The sequence below is a fragment of the Heteronotia binoei genome, chromosome 1, assembly GCF_032191835.1.
Source record: "Heteronotia binoei isolate CCM8104 ecotype False Entrance Well chromosome 1, APGP_CSIRO_Hbin_v1, whole genome shotgun sequence".
NCBI lineage: Eukaryota > Metazoa > Chordata > Lepidosauria > Squamata > Gekkonidae > Heteronotia > Heteronotia binoei.
The window spans coordinates 83538974-83564420 of record NC_083223.1 but is presented as its reverse complement, the minus strand read 5'-3'; the positions used below and the strand labels follow the sequence as shown (position 1 = coordinate 83564420).

The window sequence follows — 25447 nt, the reverse complement described above, 5'->3', positions numbered from 1 at the left end:
CCAGAAATGTTTCATAAGACAGAAGTTATTGTGTTTCATCCAGAGTTTAAAACATCCAGAGTTTGAAAATGCGTTTTGATACAAGGTAGTATGTTTCTTTTGCATAGATAGACCTCTCTCATCTCGCATACTGAATTGCTTGCCACCAGTGTGTTTCATTTACAGTTGTTAGTTTGTTTTCAGGTTCTTTAAAAAATATTTTGAATCTGTGTGAGGTATTAGACAACAAATATAAAGTCGATGAATTTTAAAGGAAAGCACTTAAAATTAATACTTTCTAATGTTCTTGTATCTTTGAGTATTTTCCTGCCCTTTTTGCCACAATATGGGGTTAAAATGCCCCAGTGGATAAATAGATTTCTGTGGTGTTTTCTGCCTTGGAAGTTTTTTTGTTTACTGAAAGCAAACTGTAAGAGATAACTGGCTGGCACTTTGGCAGCTCTGTTAACTACTGTAGATGTGATAACATCCTAAGAGTACAAAGTTTTACAGCCACTTCTCTATGCATTCTACCACTAAAAGTAAAACCAGGGAAAGCTAATTCACCCCAACCATGTTAGAATGTATTTAACCTGGTTCACATGAATGATAGCATACATGCCAATACCTGTGAGAGCCTCCAGCACGCTATCATGAATTGCCACCTTAGTACAGATTGTAGTAGCAGCTACACAGTCTCCCCACATGGAGGTACCAGTTAATCAGACCGATACTTTCCTGTATTCACTAGCAATAGGCTGGCATTCTGCAGATGGTCATGTGAAGGCCGCTAGGCATCTCAGCCAGGCTGTAGTAACCAACTAGTTTATGGTGGTATGGCAAAAGTTTATGGTGGTATGGCAAAAGTTTAACCATTATGCATTTCTTGTTTAATAATGATCTCTTATCCTTATGTGAATGTTTGTTCCTTCTATAATTTTAAGGCTATTCAAAGATATTCAGTGTGTCGCACAGCAAATTCAGAGTAGCCTGGGAAGTCCCACTGGTATTTCTGCCAGTCTTAAGGAGCTGCAGAAGTGTTTAGGAAAGCCTCTTCCCTTCAAGGTATTGTGACTTACGATAACTGAGTACTGTTAACTTCTGTGGGAGGTGATGTCTTTGAAAATATAACATATTTAGAGCTCCCTAGAAGCACAATAATAGAACAACGTTCTGTTTCCCTAGAAGTCTAGTTACAAGTAGTGTAGCAAAATGTATATTTGTATGATCTCTGAGAATAAATATAAATAAATATCCCATTTGAAAAATGTATTTATTTATTTATTTGATTTATATCCTGCCCTCCGCGCCAAAGCAGGCTCAGGGCGGCTCACAGCATAAAATCCCAACAGACAGTTAAAATTAATAAGTATTAAAATTACACATTCAACAATAAAACAAAATATTCAGTAGTTAAAACAGTTAAGAACAGAATATTAGTTTGGTGCTATTTCAGTGGCAACGGCATTTTTGCCACTTCTTTGAAATACAGACGCCGTGTTAGTTAAACACCAGCCGGAAGAGAATAGTCTTGCAGACCCTGCGGAACTGCACAAGGTTCCGCAAGGCCCTCGCTTCCTCTGGCAGTTGATTCCACCAGCTGGGGGCTGCTATCGAGAAGGCCCTGTCTCTGGTGGTTTTTAATTTGACCTCCTACAAGAAAAAAAACCTGTTTCCTTTTAAAAAGAGTGAGTGTCTGCTTTTTGGGGGGAGTGGGGGGGCGTTGACTTAGTTTATGTGAAGTAAGTATTATGGCTGGCAGGTTGTGTGCCTCAACTACCAGAGGCCACTGAAGTGAGCTCTTCTGTGACACAGAATGAGGCTTACATGATTGCTTGTCTTTCCTGCTTTGCACTGCTACCTGCTGCTTGCCTTTCTGGGGTAGAGAGGCAAATCCACTTCAGGCACATATAGGGTGCCACATACAGACTGAAACACATATGAGAATGGTACTGTGGCTTGGATTTGAGTTGTGTTGGTTAGCTATCACCAGCAAGAGTATCTTCTCTCACCCTCTCTTTCAAATAAATCATTACAAATAATTCAACAGTAGTCAGGTGATAGTTTGGGGGAGGGTATTACTGTGAGTGCTGAAGTGAAATAGTTACTTTTAGGACTCTGGAGCTGATATTCTGTTAAACATTTTCATTTCAGGATAAAGCAGTTGTAGAATGTTCTGCCCATCTGCAAAGGCTCTGCAAAGCACTTAACATCCTGGAGCTGGGGCCAGCCCTTAGCAGTAGTGAACAGCAGAAGCAAATATGTACTCTGAAAACCGCAGCCACTGAATGGAATATAAGAAAAGCATTGCTTCAAGCCCAGGGCCTAGTTCTCAGAGCTAATCACTTGAAGGGCATTAGTTCAGGTAAGTTACTGTCTTTGAATCTTTGCAGTCCAATGTTGCAAAAAGCCTGTCATAGATATTAGGATGGCACGATACCTAAAGAACATATGCAATTTGGACAGGTGTTTTTTGGTTGAATTCTGTATGAATGTTCTTCTGGATTTATTTGAAGATCAATTTCAGTTTATGCTTCTTTGTATTTTACAGATGAACTGCAGACCTTTGTGAATCTGCAGCATTCAAAGCTGAAACAAGAAAGGGTCTTGGTTGAATCTCTTGAAGAAAAGTATGCTGAGTACACCGTCTCCAAGCACATGGACTCTACCTTGTTGACTCAGCTCTGCTGTAGGGTACAGCTGTGGCCTGCAATGGAGTATCTGGCATTGTTATGGCAGTACAAAGTGACTGCAGATTGTGTTTCCAAGGCATATTTGCAGAGGTGAATTTTTCTTGGGAATTAAGAGGTTTTCTTGTTGTAAGTTTGTAAACACAATATGAAGTCTCAGTGTTGTGTAAGTTGCTAGATAAATTGGAAGTGTGTAAAACATGCAGCCATAAGACTTAATGATACAACCAGTTAACCTACTTCCGTGTTGATAATTTCTGTTTGGGTGTAGTGTATCTTTGTGTTTTTTAAATTACTGCATGATGTCTAAAGGTAGCTTATGTGGTATCATTTCATTCCAAAGTGCTGTTTAAGCAGATGCTCATGATTTGTAATGGTATTTAATAATTTATACGTATCCAATTGCAGAATATAAGCTGCACTTACATCCTATGAACAAGGAAAGAGTTGGTTTTCAGGTCCAGAATAATAGGGCCCTGGCCCACTTGAGGCCAAACTAGGCCTACTTTTTCTCTAATGACCACAGCTAACAATAATCATTCTGCTAATAATTCTTTTTCAGATAGAGTGGCTTTAAATCACATGCTGTTTTGTACTGCTGTTCCTACGGAATAAACTAGGCATTCTGATCCACAGAAGGATCTGAAGCTAGCTCGTTTTCCTTACTCTGCCTCACCTTGTTTCATTGACTCATTTCTTGAATGCCTGTCTGATGTTTTCTTTAACCTTGATCCTTCTTTTATATCTTTTTGTCTCTTCTGCTGCGTTCATCCTGATGCACTGCCCCTTCTATTCAGGATGAGTTTTTGATTCATTCTGTAGTATCCAGCCATCACTCCCTTTTCCTAGGATGCATTGACTGTTTATCTTTAGTTGCTGGAGTTCTGCTGTTATTTGGAACAAGACAAGGCTACTTGTCTACCATACCTCATTGCAGCAGTGACAGCCATTTTAAACTCTTGGATTGCCATGACTGTCATAGGTAGTGCTATAAAGATCACTGTGGAGACAGTAATATCTATTTCCAATATTGCATTATGCAATTATTTTATAAAGTACAATAACAAAAGTTTACATCAGTAATACACTAGCCATAAATACAGTTAATTCATTAAATGCAGTAAACGCAATATTAGTTCACAAAGTATGTCACTCCTGAAAGCTGAAATCAGCCTAGTGCAGACATGTTCAACAACATCACAAAAGATGCTTGCTATAAAAGTCATAAATGACTGTCTTCCAATATAGCTAATAAGTGCAGTGCATAGGAAATAAATTTTCCACTGCAGTAGCAAACAAATCTATTAAGGGGAGAATAAACAGTCAGAACAATCAGCGATCAATATGTAGCCAGTTTCAAATTCTTTCACAGTAGCTGATAGGAAACTAAGACAGTTTCCCCATGTCTTGCATCTGTATGTGTAAAATATAATATTAAAATCTAAAGTTTATCCCAGCCACATAATAAACGTGTTGGTTATAATAACCACACAGTGTCTTCATTAGGAAAAAAATAAATTCAATGTGGAGCGCAACTTGCCTCCTGCATTCATAGCATTCTCTTCTCTAGTCAGTTTCAATAGGGCATAGGATTCTTAGAACTAATGGCAAGAGGTAGACTCAAATAGCTTCCTTACTTAATTACTATGAGACTTCTTTAAGATATGTCATATTATGCTTAAAGGGAAGAGACAACTAGAAGATTGACTTTTTAATAATAAAAAAGCTCAAATCATAATTTTGTCTTTTTTGGGGGGGGAGGATCAGCTGTAATCCTGCTTTGGTCTTTCTCCTTTAACCTTAGCCATTTCAAGTCTTCACTATCTTCTGTCAGTAATGTGGTGTCATCTGCATATCTCATATCTTAATGTTCCTTCCACCAATTTTCACTCTGCCTTCATCTGAATATAATCTAGCTTTGCTTGTGGTGTGTGGAGTTTGCTGCCTGAGGATTTAGTTTTGTCCAAGTTAAGGGGACTGCTATGGGGAGCCGTTCTGCCCTGAATATTGCAAATCATTTCATAACGATGGCCAGAGGAATAAACAGCTATAAAAAGAGATTAGACAGATTCATTTTATATCTCCATGGCTAACATTATTAGTTTCAATCCATAGTTAAACCGATAGAATTTAGCAATGCCAATTTATTCTTTTCATGATCTTTAAAACTATTCATAAATGTTGTTTAGATTGTATTTTGGCACTATGAATGCTTCAGAGAATTTTTTTCAGCTTTATTCTAATTTTTGCTAGTAACATTTCAGTTTGTGATCTATTTTTAAGAACATAAGAGAAGCCATGTTGGATCAGGAGTTCTTGTATTGTGAGAAAGGGAGAAAAGTACTTCTTTCTCTACCTTCTCCATCCCATGCATAATCTTGTAAACCTCTATCATGTCACCCCGCAGTCGACGTTTCTCCAAGCTAAAGAGCCCCAAGCGTTTTAACCTTTTTTCATAGAGAAAGTGTTCCAAACCTGTAATCATTCTAGTTGCCCTTTTCTGCACTTTTTCCAATGCTATAATATCCTTTTTGAGGTGCGGTGACCAGAATTGCACACAGTATTCCAAATGAGACCACACCATCGATTTATACAGGGGCCTTATGATACTGGCTGATTTGTTTTCAGTTCCCTTCCTAATAATTCCCAGCATGGCGTTGGCCTTTTTTATTGCAATCGCACACTGTCTTGACATTTTCAGTGAGTTATCTACCACGACCCCAAGATCTCTCTCTTTTAGCATAGGCAGTAGAACTTCATATTCTTCTGCTTCCATTATGTAATTTGTTTCATTTTGGTTTTGGCCATTGATTTAGCACTATATGCTCCATTCCAAATCTTTATATAGGCATTACTGCTGTATAAATTGTTTACAAGCCTGGTAGAGCCTATTTCCACCTCTAGGCTTGCCCATGCCAGAGTGGTTTGTAAAGCTAGGAGAAGCTTGGAGAGACAGCTTTTGGGGAATTCAGTAGAAGGAAAAAGATGCTGCAAGGCCTTTCTGTGTTTTAGGCACAGCTCCATATACAGCTTGGTCCTGGCAAGCCTAGAGAGAATATGAGCCAGGCTTATTCCAATCAGCCTTGTCCATTGATGGCTTCATCTTCCTTCAGCAGCTTGAATACCCAAGCTCAGTAGAGCCTATGTCCATCTACCCTTGCCTAAGCTGGCATGAGCATGAAACACTTTAATACTGACTTTTCACAGCATAGGCGCTCCATGCTAAAATGTTTTTCACAGTGACACTGCTCCATGCTAAAATGTTTTTCATCCATTTTAAGAAGTGTGATGGTTTTCATTCTTCTTGAAAAGAAGTGGCATAACTTCTCACCATACTTTGAGCACTAGTTATCCTTTTACTGGTTGTCCTTTTATCATCTTACAGCAAAGAGATAGTACATCAGTAATGGTTTTCTCTTTTCAACCTATTTTTAATTTCCTTTTCTCAGGAAAGACGACAGTCACCAATTAACCATATATTCTGAAATAAAGCAGCTGATTGCTTTCTGCCTTAAGTTTACCTCTGCTACCTCTCAGCAGCTTCAAGGACTTTTTAACCTGTTGGATCTTCATATGGTAAGGACAAACTAAAACAAGTGGAGTAAATCATCTTTCTACAAAGCAATTTATTTAGTATTCAGACAAAGCTTATGTGACTTTTAAAGTAACTTTTATTGTTAATGAGGAACTAAATAAGATGGCATCTAGTCAAGGTGTTCAAAAATTCAGTGTGGGTGATTTATTTATTAAGAGATTGATTCCTGTCTACCAGGGAGCTCATGGCAGTATATGTGGACCTTTTCCCCTTTTTATCTTTACCGCGACTCCTAATCCTAGGCAGAAAAGCTAACTGCTATACTGCACTGGATTAAGGAACCCCACTTATGGGTTCGAAATTGGTGGGGTTTCCCAGTCAATTGGTAGGCATTTCTGTGTCAGCTTGAGTCTTGACAGTTTCTAAAATCAGGTTAGACTGTTTCAGAGCTTGTTCAGAGGCCTGCTTGAGGTGGCTTACAACTAAAACCAAGCCACTAAAAACAGGTAGATACAAGCAGCATAAGAGAGCAGACTATGAAAATCTGATAACATAAAACCCCTAAATGTGTTTGAGCCTAACAACTAAAAGAGAAGTAGGTTCCAGGTGAGCCTCAGTGGGCAGGGCATTCCAGAGGCAAGGTGGCACCACAGAAAATGCACTCTCTAGTTGCCACCCATCTCACCTCTAAAGGTGGAGGCGGAGGGAGCAGCTCTTGAGAGACAGATCTTAACTGGCAGGCTGAGAGATATGGGAGGAGATAGTCCTTTAGATACCCTGATCCCAAGCCAGTGAAGGCCTTAATGGTAACGATCAGCACTTTGAATTGTGCCTGAAACAGATGGGTCACCAGTGCAGATCTTTCAGCAAAGGGATGATACAATCCTTTTAATCAACCCCTGACAGTAATTGTAGACCAGCTAAAGTTTCTGTACCATTTTCAAAGGCAGGCCGACATAGCATATTACAGTAACCTACTTGGATGTGATCAGAGCATGGAATCATAGTGGCCAGATCACATTTTTCAAGGAATGGCTTTAGCTGGCAAACTCGTTGGAGCTGATGCAAGGTGCTACATATCATGGAAGAGACCTGAGCCTCCAACCATAGATCAGTATGTAGTAGCATACCCATGTTATGAATCTGCTGGTTCAGGGGATGCAGCCTACTCCAGGACAGACTGGCTCTTAAATTCTCAAGCAAGCTTCTCCATTGGCCAAGAGCACCGCAGTCTTGTTTGGATTGAGCTTTAGTAGCACCCCCAAGCTATAAATTTACTTCTTCAGAAAGAGTGCAGCCTCCTCCAGGAGAATCAACAGGGATATACTCCCCATGTCAGTCTCCTGGTGAAGGTTATTAGTCAAGGCAGCCAAGCCCATTCTCAACCCAAAAGGAGAGCCAGTGTGGTGTAGTGGTTAAGAGCACAGATTCTAATCTGGGAGAACTGGGTTTGATTCCCCACTCCTTCAGTGCAGCTGCTGGTATGACCTTAGGTCAGTCACAGTTCCCTCAGAGCTATTCTGTCAAGAACAGTTCTCAAAAGAGCTCTCTTAGCCCCACCTACTTCACAAGGTGTCTGTTGTGGGGAGGGAAAGGAAGAAGAAGAAAAGATTGGATTTATACCCCACCCTTACTTAGAGTCTCAGAGTGGTTTACAGTCTCCTTTCCCTTCCTCTCCCCACAACAGACACCCTGTGAAGTAAGTGGGGCTGAGAGAGCTCTTTCGAAAACTGCTTTTGAGAGAGCAGCTCTTTTAAGAACTGTGAGTGACCCAGGGTCATTCAGCAAGTGCATGTGCAGGAGTGGGGAATCAAACCCAGACTCTAGTCTGCACACTTACCCACTACACCAAACTTGCTCTCTCATCAAATTGGAGATTGTAAGCAACTCTCAGATGCTGAATGAATAAATCCAATCTCCTCCTCCTCCTCCTCTTCCTCCTCCACTTTGAAATGGATCTAGATAACTGTCTTCTCAAAGACAACCTGAAGCTGTGTAGCTAGCATCTGCTTGAGTATCTTGCCCAAGAAGGGAATATTAGCCACTGGGTGGTTTGTCCAGGGATACCTTCCTCAGGAGTGGTTTTACACTGGCCTCTTTCAAAGCAGTCAAAACTACATCCTCTTACAGAGAATCATTTATTGTCTCAAACCAACCCAGCCCAGGTTGTTCAACCCACCCAGCATGGCGTGATATGATTAGCCTTGAGGGATAAACAAGACTAGACATAGCAGACTGTGCACTTTGAAACATCTTGTCCACTCCAGGCTTCACCAACTGAAATACGTTCATACAGATAGGACCAAATTGAACTCCCGTAACATCCTGAGATTGATCCAATCCATCTGTAGTGTCTAAGTCATAGCATATGTGAACCAATTTATCTGCAAAATCCATTGCAAAAGAATCACAGCAGACCACCCCTTCTTCTGGAGACAGAAGTGTCCTCAAGTGTTCGGTGCTGCATGGCTGGATAGCTACCACTGTATTGAAAGTGCTGAGGTTATTTCTGATATTGGCTGCATCCCATTCCTTCATGTTGACAACTTGTCACTGATTTGGGTGTAATTTCTTTAACAAAAGAATTAACCAAAAATTATGCATGCTTTTACTGGAGCATGTTGGTGCTTTTTGCAGATCATTTTTTGAAACCTTGCCTTGTTTCTTCTATACTTTCTTCTTTTCCTTGCATGTTAGGTCTCCTCAGATGAAATTTCTCTCTTGTGGTCAGAGCTGGTGAATGCTGCTTTGGCGTCATTCTGGAACACTACCGTAACCACAGATCCAGAGCACTGGCTAGCCTGGAAGCCAATATCTGCGGTAGAGGAAAAGATGCCAAGTTCCCTCATGGACTGTTCTCTCAAGGTGATGTGGTAAAAGGCTAGTGTAAACTGTGATAAAAAATGGCACTTTTATTGTTCAGTCTCACAGTCGAGTCCATCTCTTTCCAACCCCATGGACAAAGTCATGCCAGGCCCTCCTGTCTTCTACCATCCTCCGAAGTCTGTTCAAATTCATGTTTGTTTAATCAGTAATGCTGTCCAGCCATCTCATCTTTTGCCATCCCCTTCTTCTTTTGCCTTCTGTCTGTCCCAGCATCAGGATCTTTTCCAGTGAGTACTCCCTTCTCATTTGGTGGCCAAAGTATTTGAGCTTCAGCTTCATCATCTGACTTTCCAGGGAAGAGTCTGGGTTGATTTCCCTTACGACTGATTGATTTGATCTTCTTGCAGTCCAAGGGACTCTCAAGAGTCTTCTCCAGCACCACAGCTCAAAAGCATCTATTCTTCTGCACTCGGCCTTCCTTATGGTCCAGCTCTCAGCCAAACATTACTACTGGGAATACCATCGTTTTGACTATACGGACTTTTATTGGTGGGCTGATGTCTCTACCTTTTAATTATACTGCCCAGGTTCGCCATAGCTGTCGTCCCAAGGAGCAAAGGTCTTTTAATTTCATGGCTACAGTCACCATCTGCAGTGATCTTGGCACTACTTCCACGTCTTCCCCTTCTATTTGCCAAGGTGTGATGGGGCTAGATGCCATGATCTTAGTTTTTTTGATGTTGAATTTCAATCCTACTTTTGTGCTCTCCTCTTTCACCCTCAGCAGAAGGTTCTTTAGGTCCTTCTCACTTTCTGCCATTAGAATGGTGTCATCTGCATATCTGAGGTTGTTGATGTTTTTCCTGGCAATCTTAATTCCGGCTTGTGCTTCATCCAGGCCAGCATTCCTCATGATGTACTTTGCGTATAAATTAAATAAGCAGGGTGATAATGTACTTTTATACCTGATGGTTAAACATAAATTAGTTTACACGTTTTGAAGATCTCACTGTCTTGCATGGAATGTTAATTAGCTGTTAGATCTGAACCCAGGAAGGCCTTATGTGAACCTAAAATATCATGTTCTGAGATTATTTTAACCAGGGCTTTTATTTGAGCAGGAACGCAGTTCCGGCTGGCTAGGCATCAGGGGGTGTGGCCTAATATGCAGATGAATTCCTGCTGGGCTTTTTCTACAGAAAAGCCCTATGTGAAACAGTGGTGACATCATGGGGTATGGCCTAAGATGCAAATGAGTTCCTGCTGATCTTAACTGAAGTGCTGTTGAAACTGCCCCCTTAATCCAAAGGTGGTTTTCAGTTATTGAGGTAAACTCATTGTTGTTCCTGACCATTTTGTACCAAGTCATCCTGTAGTCTGGATGATCTGGAATGACTCTCTGTTAGGTATTACTGCATAACCTGATACCTGGTGCTAAATTCAACATCTGGAAAAGTGCAAGTTTGTAGCATATTCTTTAAAGCTCTGGACCTTGACAGCTTCTTGCTGCCCATTCTTTCATACCCCAGATCCTCCAAGCATCGCTGTAGAAACCCTTCAGGTTTATGTCTCATCAGTTTCTGTATAAACTACAACAGACTGGCTAAATGGCTTATCTGAGTTTCGCAGCTCTGTAGAATTTACATTTGTATCTTCTAGGGGCTGTAGCGTAATAGACTATGTTCTGATATCCCTGGTATTGAGATAGATTGTCAAAGACTTTGAAATTGGTGATGTGCTTACCAGTGACCATCTTCCCCTAACTCTAACTCTTCAAGTTGATTCTCAGAAACTTCTATTTCTGTTTATAATTCCCTAATACACATATCACAGAATCATTGAGTGCTAACTCTGCCTGTCCAGAAAGAAGAGCTGCCACTCCACTTAATTCTCCATCTGTGTGGTTGACAGAGTGTGTGCAACTACTAAAGCAAGTCTGCGGAAAATTTATCATAATTTCTGCCAATCTGGGGCCTCAACCCTGTCCCCCAAATATTTCTATTACAGGAATCTTTTACACCAATTAATTAGGAACAAGAGGCTTGACTATATTCAAAATCAGTGGGAACAGCTGTACTAAGCCACAATTCTAAATAACTCCCAAGAAATTTTCGGCCATAGTTTCAGGGGCATTCCAGCCAAATGATCCCTCATTGTCTGTCATCTCACCTCATATATGGTTTCAACACTTTTTGGCCCTATTTAGCCACAACTCCACCTATGTTACTTCCCTCGAGCCCTCAGAAGCAGTTTTACCCGATTGGCCTTCGGTCTCTCTGGAGGAAATCAAAGAGCTCATTGAACAATTGAAAGCAGGGAAGGCTTCTGGCCCTGATGCCATTCTTTCTGAAATATTAATCACAGATCCACACTGGTTCCCCCCCCCCCACCCCAGCAGCTCTGTTCACTCTTGTTGACAGTACAGGCATGATACCTCGAGCACAGCTGAACTCAATAGTGGTCCTAATTTATAAAAAAGGGGATCACTGTAATCCAAATAACTTCAGACCCATAAGCTTGCTTTCTGCTATAGGCAAGCTATATGCCAAAGTCACTTTGTGGCCAAAGTCACACCTTCTGGCCAAAGTCACTTTGTGGATGTCACAACATAAAATATTAGGACCCAAACAGATAGGGTTCTGCAAAGGAAAGTCCACCCTGGACCATTGTGCCGTATTATCCCATCTAATAGCCAGATATTCTGTAAGGGCTAAACAGGAACAATATGCTGTCTTTTTAGACCTAAAAGGGGTTTTTGATTCAGTAGATAGGAACCCCCTATGGTCCAAACTCGCTCAGCTTAATATTGATAAAAGACTTCTTTTAATTATCAAAAAGCTTTATACTTCTAATACTTGCCAGATCAAATGTTCCCTGGCTGGCCAGCTAACCTCTGAGATCCCCATTGATATACTTAAATTACATTCAGGTGGCTTGGAATTTTTGGTAATCTCTAAAATGTCTGACTGGTTAAGGTCAATGGCTGCATTTTCTTTTTAAGTGGAAGTGGTTATTAGTGCCAGAGCTCACATTTTGATCTTTCTTAATTTAGGGTGTGGGTATTCTGAGTCGAGCTGTTTTCTCCAAGTGCCTCTCTGAAATTCTGACTAGCAGCGGCAAGTGGAGCCAGTGGGAAGTGACTGGCCTTCCTCTTCTGTTGGCCTCCAATGTGACGCTGGGAGAATGGCTGGAGAGAGCACAGCAGCTTCAGGAAGTCCGTGCAGTCCTGTGGAACAACTTGACCTTTTCCTTCATGGCAGAATTTAGGTATTGGCAAGCAACAGTTGCTTTCGTGCTCCTGTCTTCTGAGGCCAGAAAAAAAGCTATAGAGGCTTTATATTCCTAGTTAACCATAAGTCTTAAAAATGGAAAGGAGAGTGGTGGGTTGCAGGCAGATTCTCTTGCTACAATCACTACTTTCTCCGCATGTTTCTCTCTTACTTCTGTGTTGGCCTGAGGAGGGTTAGCTGCTACTGTTTTACTGAGGCAGCTGAGTTCGACTTAGGGGCTTCCAGTTGCTGATACTTGTTTTATACTTAGTTGAAATCTTTTGTTTTGCTTACAGATTTACTGATTCCAGATTCCAGCTTGCTATATTAGACAAGCAGCTTATGGCTCTTAAAAACCTGGTTCCAGTAGAACTACAAGACGAGTACCTCAAAAGCTGTGATAAGCTTTCTTCCAGGGACCCAGTGGCTTTGCAGTCCATTTTCAAAGTACTCAAGGAAGTTGCAGCTCAGGACATATTACCAGAAGAAGTTCTGTGTCTCTGGATGACTTGTCTGCAGCAGTTTTTTGGGCAGGAAGGGCCTCAGAACTTGCCTGAAGCAGTGCAGCGTGGCAGTCTGTGGGTGAATCTAGGGCTTCTACAGATCCACATATGGCTTCCACAGACTCGGTTTGATCCTGCAGTAAAAAGAGAATACAAACTCAAATATGCAGCGGAAGAGGTATGTATATGGAATTGCAGTGGACTTCCTCGTTTCGTAATTAATAGGTGTTTTATAAATAATGTTAATGTTTTCAATATGAAGTGGCTGTTAAAAGAGTAACCAGTTAAATGAACAAATGTGACTTAAGACATATTAGAAGTTTGCTACCTCTTGAAGCAAAATTAACGCGAATAATAAACTGTGGTATCAACACCCAAAACATTTTCATTGAATTAGAATACAAGGATTTACTAATCATCCAGAAGAGACAATGAGGACACTTTAAACTATGTATTGCCCTGAAAGCTCAGTCTCTTCCAGTCCTCTGTCCCCCATTGTTTTAGAGCAGTCCTGCTGGATGTGACCAAGCACCTATTCAATTTAGTATTAAGTTTTGAGTAGCAGTCAATGCAATATGGTCTTAGAGAGGCAGCACATGAAGGTATCAGCCCACCCCTCTGGTTTTGTCTCTAGTTTCTGGTATTCAGAAGACCATCGCTTCTAGGCTTGGAGATTACATTTAATTATCCTGACTAATAGCCGCAGCCTAAATCTGAACTGTCTGAGGATTATTAGTAGAGAAGAAGAAGCTGCCACTTCTCAGTGATGGCAGGACTATTGCTTTGAGTTAAACTAGCATGTTCTTTGTTTACTTGTTTCAGTTGCACCGTCTAGAATGTGAGTGGAAGACGCACAATCTATCCACTCAGCTGCTCACAGGAAAAGATCTCGAAGATGAAACAATCAACAAACACAGTCACCCTCATATTAGGTGAAACTGGGGTTCACTGTGGTTTAAGAGGGCTCTGGAATGTTGTTGTGTTGTTTCCAGGTTTGACAAAGTGGTGATTAACAGCCCCAAATATCCTTCTTGGCCACGTTTAATCCCCTACTTGAATATGGGCCATCAGACGTTTCTAGTCCCATCTCAATAGTAAATGGGAAACTTGGTGACCTTCTTAAAGAATCTGTAAACTAAACAGGTTTCTTTAGCCATTGATATCTGTCTGATACTTATATTTGATTTAAAAAGAGCCAAATTCTTGATGCTATGAAAAATGAAATACAGAAATTGGTAGGGGCTCTTATTAGGAAAGAATTTGTGTGCTTTAGAGATGGCTCCAGTAGTGACTTTAACCATAATTTGATTTATCTGGCTTTTAAAACTATGCAACTTATTTTCTCTCAGGATGTTACGCCAAAGAATCCAGAAACTCAAGGATCAGATTACCAACCTTGGCCAAAAACAAGCCTTTAGGCCCCAGAGCCCTTCATATGACTGCTTATACCAGGAGCTTCATCAGTATGGCAGCAGTATTGCCCAGATTTCAAAAGTGCAGGATCTCTTGACTCGCCTTGTACAATTCCTCCATGGGGATAAACCTCAATCACTCCAGGTGGTTCAGAAAGTGCTTAGTGAAGAAGCAGCCTGGCAACAGTCACACCATCAATTCAGAAAACATTTGACAGGGGAGTACATTGCTTTCCCGGACGTAGTTACTCCTCTGCAGGCTGCCATTTTACAAATGCAGCATGGTCTGCGACTTGTGGCTTCTGAAGTTCATAGAACAACACTGAACAGTTTTGTCTGCCCGAACAAGCTTGGCACTCTTGTTGCTTCTCTGCTGTCATTTCCTTCCGTTGGAGACACCTTCCCCACATACCTTTCCCATGTAGATGCTTTGTGCTCTGTGAACTCTCTAGATGTTCTTCACAGCCTTCAGAGGCTGTCTCGGAAGTACTCTGTTGAAGATTCAGACAGGGAGCAGAGGATGTGCCTTACCCAAGAGCAGCTGCTGGTGAATGCTTTGTTGTATCTCTGGTGCCATGTGCTTTCTAAAGGAGAACTGGACCATAAATCTCTGCAACTTTTTAGACACCTGTGTCAGGTAAAGTGTCTGAATTTAAAATAGTTTCATCACATGAACCGGAATATGGTCCGTCTCATGTGCATTGGAAAGATCTATAGGAGGTGCTACCCAAGGATAGTTGTATTGCTGTTTTTTAACAAACCCAGGTAACCCCCAGGGTTGCAGAAAAAATCAAACTATGAAAAAAGGTGAAAGGTTTTTTTAAAAAAAACTGCTCAAATGATGATATTGCTATTTGAAGACAAAAATGAAATCTCATCACACTACATTGTGAGGTTTCAGCTGCCAATAAACTGCTGAGATTTCAGCAGCAGAGGGAAATACTGGGGAGTATAGGTAGTGATGACAGGTGCAGGGAAAGAGGTACCAGCAAAGAATAAGAAAGGCTGGAAGCAGCTGGCAGGTGGAGAGGCCGGGGTGTGTGTGGAATTTCTCTTCCCATAAGAACTCCCTTTGCAGGTCCTGTTCTTGTATTTGGAGCCCTTGAAGGGAGATTACTTTGCTTCTCCCTTTTCTCCTCCTGTGGTTATCTCATTTTTCTTCATTATTTGTTGCGTTGTCTATAGCTTAAACTTTAATTTAGGCAAAAACGTAATTCAGATGTATGCAACCTGAATGTTCAGAATTCAGGCTCACGTGCTCTTAATACCAATGGAATTTATATATGCAAGTGTATTGAGATTTCTCTGAAGAGTCCTGTTGATTGGTTGTTTTCTTAGGTAATTGTAAATGAATGGGATGAACAAGAGCGTCTGGCTCAGGAAGAGGAGGAACAGAAAAACATTCTGTATAGATACAAGACTAAAAGCCATGGAACTGCCCTGAGCGAAGAGGAAGAAGAAGAGAGAGAGTTCAGAAGCAGATTTCCTGTTCATGAGAAGGTAGACTACTACTGACATTGATAATTTTGTATAAAGTTATTTCTTGAAGAATTTCAGGTAAAAATAGCTACTCTTCTGAGATATGATTTAAGGGAAGGAATAAACAAACAAGAAGGGAGCATTAATTTATTGACAGCAACTGTGTCCAGGTACAGAAATCAGATCTCTGATCTGCCGCAAAGGTGATAGATATTCTTCAAGAATCTCTCCCCGCCCCTCTTCTCCCTTCAGAGGCAGTGCTGTGTGTGCTCTCCCCCACATACTTTCTGAGGTGATTCAGTGATTCCAGAGACTAGAAGTTTACTGTGATGGCATGTTGTTGTTAGAACTGTCTTTTGGTGCAAAACATATTTACACTTTTCTAATCTGATAAATGGCTTTTGAGGAAGTTTATAACATACAGATATTTAAAAGCTTTGTCGAAACAAGCTTTTTGTTAAAATAGCAGCCCCAATAAAAGCTTTAAACGCAGTAACTAAATTAGCAGCATGTAAGCAACACTAGGTAATATTAGACAGGCTCTTTCATCTGCAAAAAGGAATAAGCTGAGGGGATAGGTACAAATCATGTGGCGGTATTTTTTTTCCAGGCTGCTTTTGAGGGGCTTAAACTTAGTTCCCTGCCATTTTATCTCCCACACACACACCCTGGGCTGCTTTTTGTTTTGAGGTAATCTGTGTTTGTCCTTACTGCCTGCTGCCCGCCATTTGAAATTCTGACCTGCCTGTCCTTGGAAGGTTTGTCAGCTTGCCTCCCTGTACCCAACCCTACCTTGGAGGACTTGTTTCAGAGTTACTGGGGTGACTTCCCATAACTCCCAGCTCTCCATGTGAAACCACCTTCACAGACCTGCTTTTCCTAGGAGGGTGATCTATATTTGTCAGCCTGTTTTCGAGGTCAGGACAGACTCGGGCGGGAGTAGCTGAAACAGTCAATCTGAAACACTAACCATGATCACATAGTTGAGAGTTCAGACCAAGAGTTATGCACAAGTGATTCCAGTAGCAAATGGGGTTAGAGCAGGTCTGAAGGTCAAGGCCAGAGGTTCAAGAATTGCAATAGGTAGCAGGACCTGGTGCAGTGGTCACGTTGACAGTATTGTGACAAGCTGCTTCCATGCCTACCTTAGGGACCGTGTCTCCCCACATGTTCCCCAGAGGGTACTCAGATCGGGATCACAAAATCTACTAGTAATCCCCAGGCCAAATTAAAAACCACCAGAGGATTGCAGCCCCCTGCTTGTGGAATCAACTTCCAGAGGAAGTGAGGGCGTGGTGAGAACCAGAGAGGATTGTGAGGAACTCCAAAGGGATCTGTTGAGGCTGGGTGAGTGGGCATCAACGTGGCAGATGCGGTTCAATGTGGCCAAGTGCAAAGTTATGCACATTGGGGCCAAGAATCCCAGCTACAAATACAAGTTGATGGGGTGTGAACTGGCAGAGACTGACCAAGAGAGAGATCTTGGGGTCATGGTAGATAACTCACTGAAAATGTCAAGACAGTGTGCGTTTACAATAAAAAAGGCCAACGCCATGCTGGGTATTATCAGGAAGGGAATTGAAAACAAATCAGCCAGTATCATAATGCTCCTGTATAAATCGATGGTGCAGTCTCATTTGGAGTACTGTGTGCAGTTCTGGTCGCCGCACCTCAAAAAGGATATTATAGCATTGGAGAAAGTCCAGAAAAGGGCAACTAGAATGATTAAAGGGCTGGAACACTTTTCCTATGAAGAAAGGTTGAAACGCTTAGGGCTCTTTAGCTTGGAGAAACGTCGACTGTGGGGTGACATGATAGAGGTTTACAAGATAATGCATGGGATGGAGAAAGTAGAGAAAGAAGTACTTTTCTCCCTTTCTCACAATACAAGAACTCGTGGGCATTTGATGAAATTGCTGAGCAGACAGGTTAAAATGGATAAAAGGAAGTCCTTCTTCACCCAAAGGGTGATTAACATGTGGAATTCACTGCCACAGGAGGTGGTGGCGGCCACAAGCATAGCCACCTTCAAGAGGGGTTTAGATAAAAATATGGAGCAGAGTTCCGCAGGGGCTGCAAGACTGTTCTCTTCCAGCTGGCATTTAACTGACACGGCGTCTGTATTTCAGGGAAGTGGAAGAAATATCATCACCACTGAAATAGCTGCAAACTAATATTCTGTTTTAACTACTGAATATTTTGTTTTATTGTTGAATGTGTAATTTTAATACTTATTAATTTTTAACTGTCTGTTGGGATTTTATGCTGTGAGCCGCCCTGAGTCTGCTTCGGCGGGGAGGGCGGGATATTAAATAAATGGCTTCATTCCACTGGTAAGGTGGTTGTGGGGCATGAGCTCCAAAATCTGCAGTGACTGCGGGAGTTGTGCCTGCACAGCCAGCCATTCCCAGGAACAGAAAGCTGTTGGCAGTAGATTCAAGCTGGAGCTCTCTTTATAGTTGTGATCTGTTAACTTGAAGATGGTTGGTTGCAGCTGCCTATAAAAAAAAAAAAGACACAACAAGAAACAGGAACTAAACATGTGTGCAAGCCTTGTCCACAGAGGGAGGGTGGGGCCCCGGGAAATGCACCCTCCCACTACAGACAACATGACTGTGGGGCAGGGCCAACCCTTTGCCCTGCCTAGGAGCCAGCAGCACATTCTCTACACTTCAGAACCCATGCATGACATCTCCCTGAAAAGCACTTTCCTGGGAGCACATTGTTTGGAGGCCCGTGACTTGGACTTCCAAGTCCAATGCATGTAATTTGTAGGGCATCCCAGGCAGATCCACCATGAGTTTGATGCCACTAGCTCACACTGGGTCCATGCTATACTCTCCAGAAACTGCCTGACATCTCCCCGCAAAGCACTTTCCTGGATTGCACCTTGTTTGGGGGTCTGTAACTTGGATCCCTGAAGCCCAAACTTCACCAAACCTTGGTGGGCGGGTAGAGGAGTGGCAGCTGGAGATGCCATGTGATTTTGGATTTTTTAGGACTGGTGTGGGGGGCACCCCACATTGTCCAAAGCTTTCCTGAACCAGTTTGGCAGAGTATTCAGGTTCGGTACCAGGTTTTCCCAGTTTGTGCCCATCCTTAATAAAGTGATACCAAAGGTTTCTGGGGCTTGCTACTGCCTTGAATAGCTTTGTAGAGGTATTCCATTGCTAAAGACCCACATTGGAGAAATCCTGTCTGTTGGCTCCCAGTATTACCTCAGAAAGTAGAAAGCATGCCAAGCAAGACCTCTAAAGATGTTTAGTGTGAGGCCAGTTTACTTTGTGAAATTCAAGTTCTGCTGATAAGTTACCTTTAGCTGTTTTGTAGTGGCATTTTAGGTGTTGCAGTTATGTTATTTATCTGCTCTATTTTAATGCAACATTATTTAAATAGTATTATTAAATGCTATTTTTAGCTGCATCTGTGTTTCTGTTTTTTTATGGTCTGTTGATGCGGTGTTACTTATCTTTGTAGTTGCAAAATTTATATCCTGCCTTTCTGCCCTTACAATTTAAAGCAAACATGGTCAAATTACATTATAAAACAATTAAAATAATCCCCTCCCCAAAGTAATGTTTTAGGATGGTTGTAACAGCAATTTTATGCTACTTGTATAGTATTTTTGTTAATTTATTAATTGCTGGAAAGGAGTGGCTAATGAGGATTGTGGGATAATTATTTTAATTGGTTAGTTAATTATATATATCTTTTGATTTATAGGATTTTAAAGATATTACAAGTCAGGCAAGGCTTGAGGAAGAAATGGAAACTGAAGATGGTTTAGAAACTGAAACACCCTTCCTTTCACATCACTCATTGAAAACTCTAATGACAGTTCATCAACAGCTTTGCCTGTACTTTGCTCGATCTCTGTGGTATCAGCAAAACCTGCCCTCTAATCAGACTAAATATCTCTTGACTACATTTATTTCCTGTTACCAGACTGGTGCATCACTGGTGGCCCATTTTTATCCTTTGATTGGTAAGACTTTTCTCTTGATGTGCTCTGTGCTTCAGTAGCTTTCAGATGCTGCCTTCAGCTTGTACATTGACTTCTCTGCCATGAAACCTGCGTATTACAGAAGTTCCTGGAGTGTATTTTAAGACATGCTGTGTTTCTTAGGTGCTTCACTCTTGCTCACGTGAACAGAGGATGTTCCTGAGAAAATATCCAGCATTCCCTTGTACTTCCAGTGAGTTGGACAAAATGTCTTTGAGCTATTATCCACTGTTAAGCTTCCAAAACATCTCAAGGTTTCCAGGATCAGAGTCTAAAAACCACTGTTTTTTATGGTTATTTAATTCTCAGCCACACCTCAGGAAAAAGTTCTTACTATATTTCTTCTTGTAATAGTCGATTACAGTATGTGTTTATTGGCTTGAGACATCTTAATAACATGTTCTCAGACTCCTGTCATCTTGCACAAATATGTTTATTTCTTGTCTCTTTATTTCTTACTGCAGTGTTATTTAGTTATCTTTGTAGTTACAAAATTTATATCCCACCCTTCTGTCCTTACAATTCAAAACAAACATGGTCAAATTACATTATAAAACCATTTTGGTGTGAGTTTGGTGTAGTGGTTAAGTGTGCGGACTCTTATCTGGGTTTGATTCCCCACTCCTCCACTTGCACCTGATAGCATGGCCTTGGGTCAGCCATAGCTGTGGCAGAGGTTGTCCTTGAAAGGGCAGCTGCTGTGAGAGCCCTCTCCAGCCCCACCCACCTCACAGGGTGTCTGTTGTGGGGGAGGAAGGTAAAGGAGATTGTGAGCCGCTCTGAGAATCTTCGGAGTGAAGGGCGGGATATAAATCCAATATAATCTTCTTAATTTAAAATAGGATACCCTCCTGTTTTCTGTCCTTCTGAATAATGAACATCCTTGTTCCAGTTAACTGTGTGTATAGAGTGCTACAAAAGGTAGTGGAGCCGGAGGGATTTCACTGAGAGTCATGGTGGTCATGCTTAAATCAAGTATCTGGGATTTCAGTATATTATTTGGCCTCATTGAAATACATTTTTAAAATTTTATTTATTTATTGTATTTATATCCCACCTTTTCCACAAAGCAGGCTCATTTGTTTTAAAATGTTTTCCTGTACCAATACATCTCAGTCTAATCATGACTAAATCTGTGAACAGTTAAATCCAGAGACTGGAACCCTTAATAGAGAAGACATCTTTCTACAAACCTGAAAAAAAGCCCCAGGTTTGCAGAAAGATCTGAAATCTTTAAAAATACTATAAATTAGTGGTGTAAAGAACCCCAAATAATAAAAGCAGCCTCTGCAGCTTTAACAATTTCCTCAGCGGCTGTTGCTAGGCAACCATGTAGTATTGCCAGCTTTGAAGCCTTGGTTTCTGTCAGTAAAACATAGAGGGAGGGGACAGGGCTCTTTCCCAGGCCATTTTGGCTTTTGAGGGAAGACACACCAAAACTAGGCCTGATAGCAACCACCAGTGACTTGCTATCATATAACTTCCATGACCCCAAGCCTGGATTCTTGTTACTATTTAAATAGCAGCTGTCCCATGAAAGCCAATGTGGTGTAGTGGTTAGAGTTGCATACTAGGATCTAGTATGAAAATCACCACTATGCTGTGAAAGCTCACTGGATGACCTGTGAAAGCTCACTGGGTGACATAGGGTTGTGAGGATTAAATTAGGAGAGAGAACTGCTTTGGGTTCCCATTGTGAGCAAGGTGACATATAAGTGAAATAGTAAATATAACCAAAGGTGGTGGGGGCAGATTAAATGTTGGAGGATGGGAAGAAGAGAAGAAATCAAGGAAAGGTGAAGATGTGAGGATTACCAGGGAAAAGGAAAGAGGAAATAGTCTGAGGTGGAGGATATAGGGGAAATGGGCATGAACCAGGAAAATGGAGGTTCATCCTGGTTCATGAGATCCCACAAACTGAGATGAACCTCCCTTGCTTTGTAAGCCAATTTGTGATCATGAGGTTCGTGGATCTTCTCTTCCTATTTTCTGTTGGCAGTGGCTCCTTTAAATTTTTTTTTTTTTTACAGAGGGCACTGTGTGGGAGTGGAGCCACCACTTGGCCTCCATTCCTGCACTGCACCCGCTTGCAAAACCATTTTTTTTTCCTTTCTAATTTTCCTTTCTAAAGGGAATGCTTGAAGGGGGGAATCACTGAAATGGCTTGAATCAGGCCTGTTAGGTTTGTTGGGCTTGTTAGGCTGAAATAGATCCATGCCATTTCAGCATCCCTCTCAGTCCCCCCACTTCCCATCACAAACCTCCAAAACCACGTTAATGGTCCTGAGAGGTTCGTATAGGGATGGGCACAAACTGAGGCTCACAAATGGCCCAGTTCATGATGAATTTTTGGTTTGTAACTCAGTTTGTGCCAGTTGGGCCATAGTTTTCCTGCACTGAGGCTGCCAGGGGAAGGAAGGAAAACTGAAAGACCAAGGGTGCGGTTACAAATAGGTTGTATGGTGGATGGGAGGGGAGACTCTGAGCCAACTGCTCACAGAACAAGTCTCTCATTCGGAACCTCTCCTGTGGGTTCTTTAAACCCCAGCCACCCACTGTCGGGCAAATGTGTGTGGAGAGGGAACACATAAGCTTGGATTAAAGGGTTGGTAGCACGTTAAGTATGTGTCCCTAAACATTTCTTATTTGGGAGCCTGCTGAACCATGGCTGCAATTATTTATAAAGTAAGTAAAAGTCGCTTTTTTGTAGCTTCTTGACTAGACAGACAAGATACAGATGGAGATAAACATCAAAGATTTATTTATAATAATGTAATTAACAGAATAGGGATCTTGTGTGGAAATGTTTCAGTGTATAAAGTGAACTGCTTCTCAGCTTAACCTCATGGATTACAAGTTTTCTACAATGAGAGTAAGCAGAGAGTGAGTATAAATGGGCAGTCTTCGCAGTGGAGGACGGTAAGCAGTGGGGTGCCGCAGGGCTCGGTACTGGGTCCCATGCTTTTTAACTTGTTCATAAATGATTTAGAGTTCGGAGTGAGCAGTGAAGTGGCCAAGTTTGCGGATGACACTAAATTGTTCAGGGTGGTGAGAACCAGAGAGGATTGTGAGGAACTCCAAAGGGATCTGTTGAGGCTGGGTGAGTGGGCGTCAACGTGGCAGATGCGGTTCAATGTGGCCAAGTGCAAAGTAATGCACATTGGGGCTAAGAATCCCAGCTACAAATACAAGTTGATGGGGTGTGAACTGGCAGAGACTGATCAAGAGAGAGATCTTGGGGTCATGATAGATAACTCACTGAAAGTGTCAAGACAGTGTGCGTTTGCAATAAAAAAGGCCAATGCCATGCTGGGAATTATTAGGAAGGGAATTGAAAACAAATCAGCCAGTATCATAATGCCCCTGTATAAATCGATGGTGCGGTCTCATTTGGAGTACTGTGTGCAGTTCTGGTCGCCGCACCTCAAAAAGGATATTATAGCTTTAGAGAAGGTGCAGAGAAGGGCAACTAGAATGATTAAAGGGCTGGAGCACTTTCCCTATGAAGAAAGGTTGAAACGCTTGGGACTCTTTAGCTTGGAGAAACGTCGACTGCGGGGTGACATGATAGAGGTTTACAAGATAATGCATGGAATGGAGAAAGTAGAGAAAGAAGTACTTTTCTCCCTTTCTCACAATACAAGAACTCGTGGGCATTCGATGAAATTGCTGAGCAGACAGGTTAAGACGGATAAAAGGAAGTACTTCTTCACCCAAAGGGTGATTAACATGTGGAATTCACTGCCACAGGAGGTGGTGGCGGCCACAAGTATAGCCACCTTCAAGAGGGGTTTAGATAAAAATATGGAGCACAGGTCCATCAGTGGCTATTAGCCACAGTGTATGGAGCACAGGTCCATCAGTGGCTATTAGCCACAGTGTATGTGTGTATATAACATTTTTTGCCACTGTGTGACACAGAGTGTTGGACTTGATGGGCCGTTGGCCTGATCCAACATGGCTTCTCTTATGTTCTTATGTTCTCTTCATAGTTGAGCTTCAAGTAAAGTAAGTAAATCCTGAGAGAGAGATTTGATTCCCCTTTATCCAGACAGGTTACCTCAGTAGTTTCAGGGCTGCTTTTTTGCCGCACACAGCTCCTGTGCACAGAGCCTGTACATGTAATTTAGGAATGTAGTGCTCTTAACAGGTTTTTTATGTCTCTCTGAAATGAACTTTCTTCTTTAAATTGACCTACAAGCTTGACTCCAAAGCCACATAAAATTCTGGCTAAGGTGACGCTGTTATTCTGTTAACTACATTATCCAGAACAGTATTTCAATCGTGGGAAACCTTAGGGAGCTGGTTCATAGCAAGGTGGAAAACTGAAAGCTGCAGCTGTGGCCTGTTTGGTGTATTCTCATTTCACATGGATTGCCTTCCAGATTTTGTGTTTCTTAGTTGTCCATGCCTTGTTGTGTTGGCACCATGGGCCTTGGGACAAAACTTCCTTCATGCTCTGAGAGATTGCAAAACTGGGATATGTACTGGATAACAGATCACAGTCCATTATTTTGTCATCAGTGCTGTAAGGTGTGATGTAAAATGCTTAGGAATACATGCACCTGAGTTCTGCAATCTTATTTTCCTGTTTTCCCAAAAAATCCTAGGTTCTGAAATGAATGAGAATCTGCAAGGCTGTCAGCTGCTTGCTACCACAATACTGCAGAATACACTTTTTGAAGGAGAGACTTCAGAGCTTGGCCTGCAGCTTGAAGAGTCGTATGACTTCTATCATCACCCTAATATTCAGCAAGTTCAACTGTGCCAACCTGTGCTTGAAAACTTTGCTGAAGAAGTGAAGGCACTGCTGCAAGAATGGCCTGATCACCCTGTACTTGTGCAGGTAAGAAGTAGATGCAGTCTGAACTTTGAGATGTGTAAAACAGACTTGCAAGTGTGCATCACTAGTGCATGCTGAATGTTGGTTAAATTAATATTCCTACAGGTATCAGAATAAATACTGTAAATGTAAATATACATAGGATCCAATACTAAGACTGGCTTGATAACTTTCCAGGAAGCCAAATATAGGACTAATATCCTAAATCTGGTTGTGTGTCTCTGCATTTTGCAAGTTAGAAACTCTTTAGTGCAGATTCACCTGCTATAAGCAGTCTGTGTTCTATGTTCCAGTTTTAAAATAACGTCTTCTGTTGTTGTACATGTGGATTTTAATTTAGAACTTCCGAATGCGACAACTAAAAATGTTTCATTTTGCAGCTCTTGGTTGTGCTGGATAGAATCCGTAGCTTTCCACTCTCCAGCCCCCTCTCCAAGTTCCTGAATGGCTTAGAAATTCTACTTGCCAAGGCTCAGGTTAGAAATTGGGGGGGGGGGGCGGTTTGATGTATCTGTCCTTGCTTATTCCAGAGTTGATTTCTCAAACTTTCTGTAGTTCACCAGCGAGTAACAAATTTGCATATTAAAGCTGACTAATTTGTGGTTTCTGGTGACGTCTCATACTGTGGAACATTAAAATGTAGGACAAAGGTGGTTGCCTTTAGTTTTTAAGGCCTAGAAAATAGACAAGAAAAGGTTTTTGCTGAAATGATACATTGCTTTGCAGTTCTTGTCTGATAAGCATTCCTTCATTTTTTTAGGATTGGGAGGAGACTGCTAGTCGAGCAGTGTCGCTGAAGAGGCATCTTGATTTGGTCACTCAGTTGATCATCCAGTGGCATAAACTAGAGCTGAAGTAATTTTCCATTACTTTGAGTGTTTATATCTGCTGATTATTGGGGGATGAAC

At 41.6% G+C, this 25447-nt stretch overlaps 1 protein-coding gene across 1 annotated transcript in view; it reads left to right on the top strand.

The window, feature by feature from the left end:
* The window catches only part of LOC132570542 (midasin-like), a 168914-nt gene that overhangs the window by 88279 nt on the left and 55188 nt on the right, over positions 1–25447 (top strand). The window contains 14 exon segments of the mRNA XM_060237254.1: positions 924–1044; positions 2134–2344; positions 2531–2762; positions 6119–6245; positions 8902–9069; positions 12083–12297; positions 12596–12980; positions 13625–13734; positions 14152–14851; positions 15553–15714; positions 19417–19678; positions 24307–24542; positions 24920–25015; positions 25300–25394. Coding sequence (XP_060093237.1) covers positions 924–1044; positions 2134–2344; positions 2531–2762; positions 6119–6245; positions 8902–9069; positions 12083–12297; positions 12596–12980; positions 13625–13734; positions 14152–14851; positions 15553–15714; positions 19417–19678; positions 24307–24542; positions 24920–25015; positions 25300–25394 — 3120 coding nt within the window.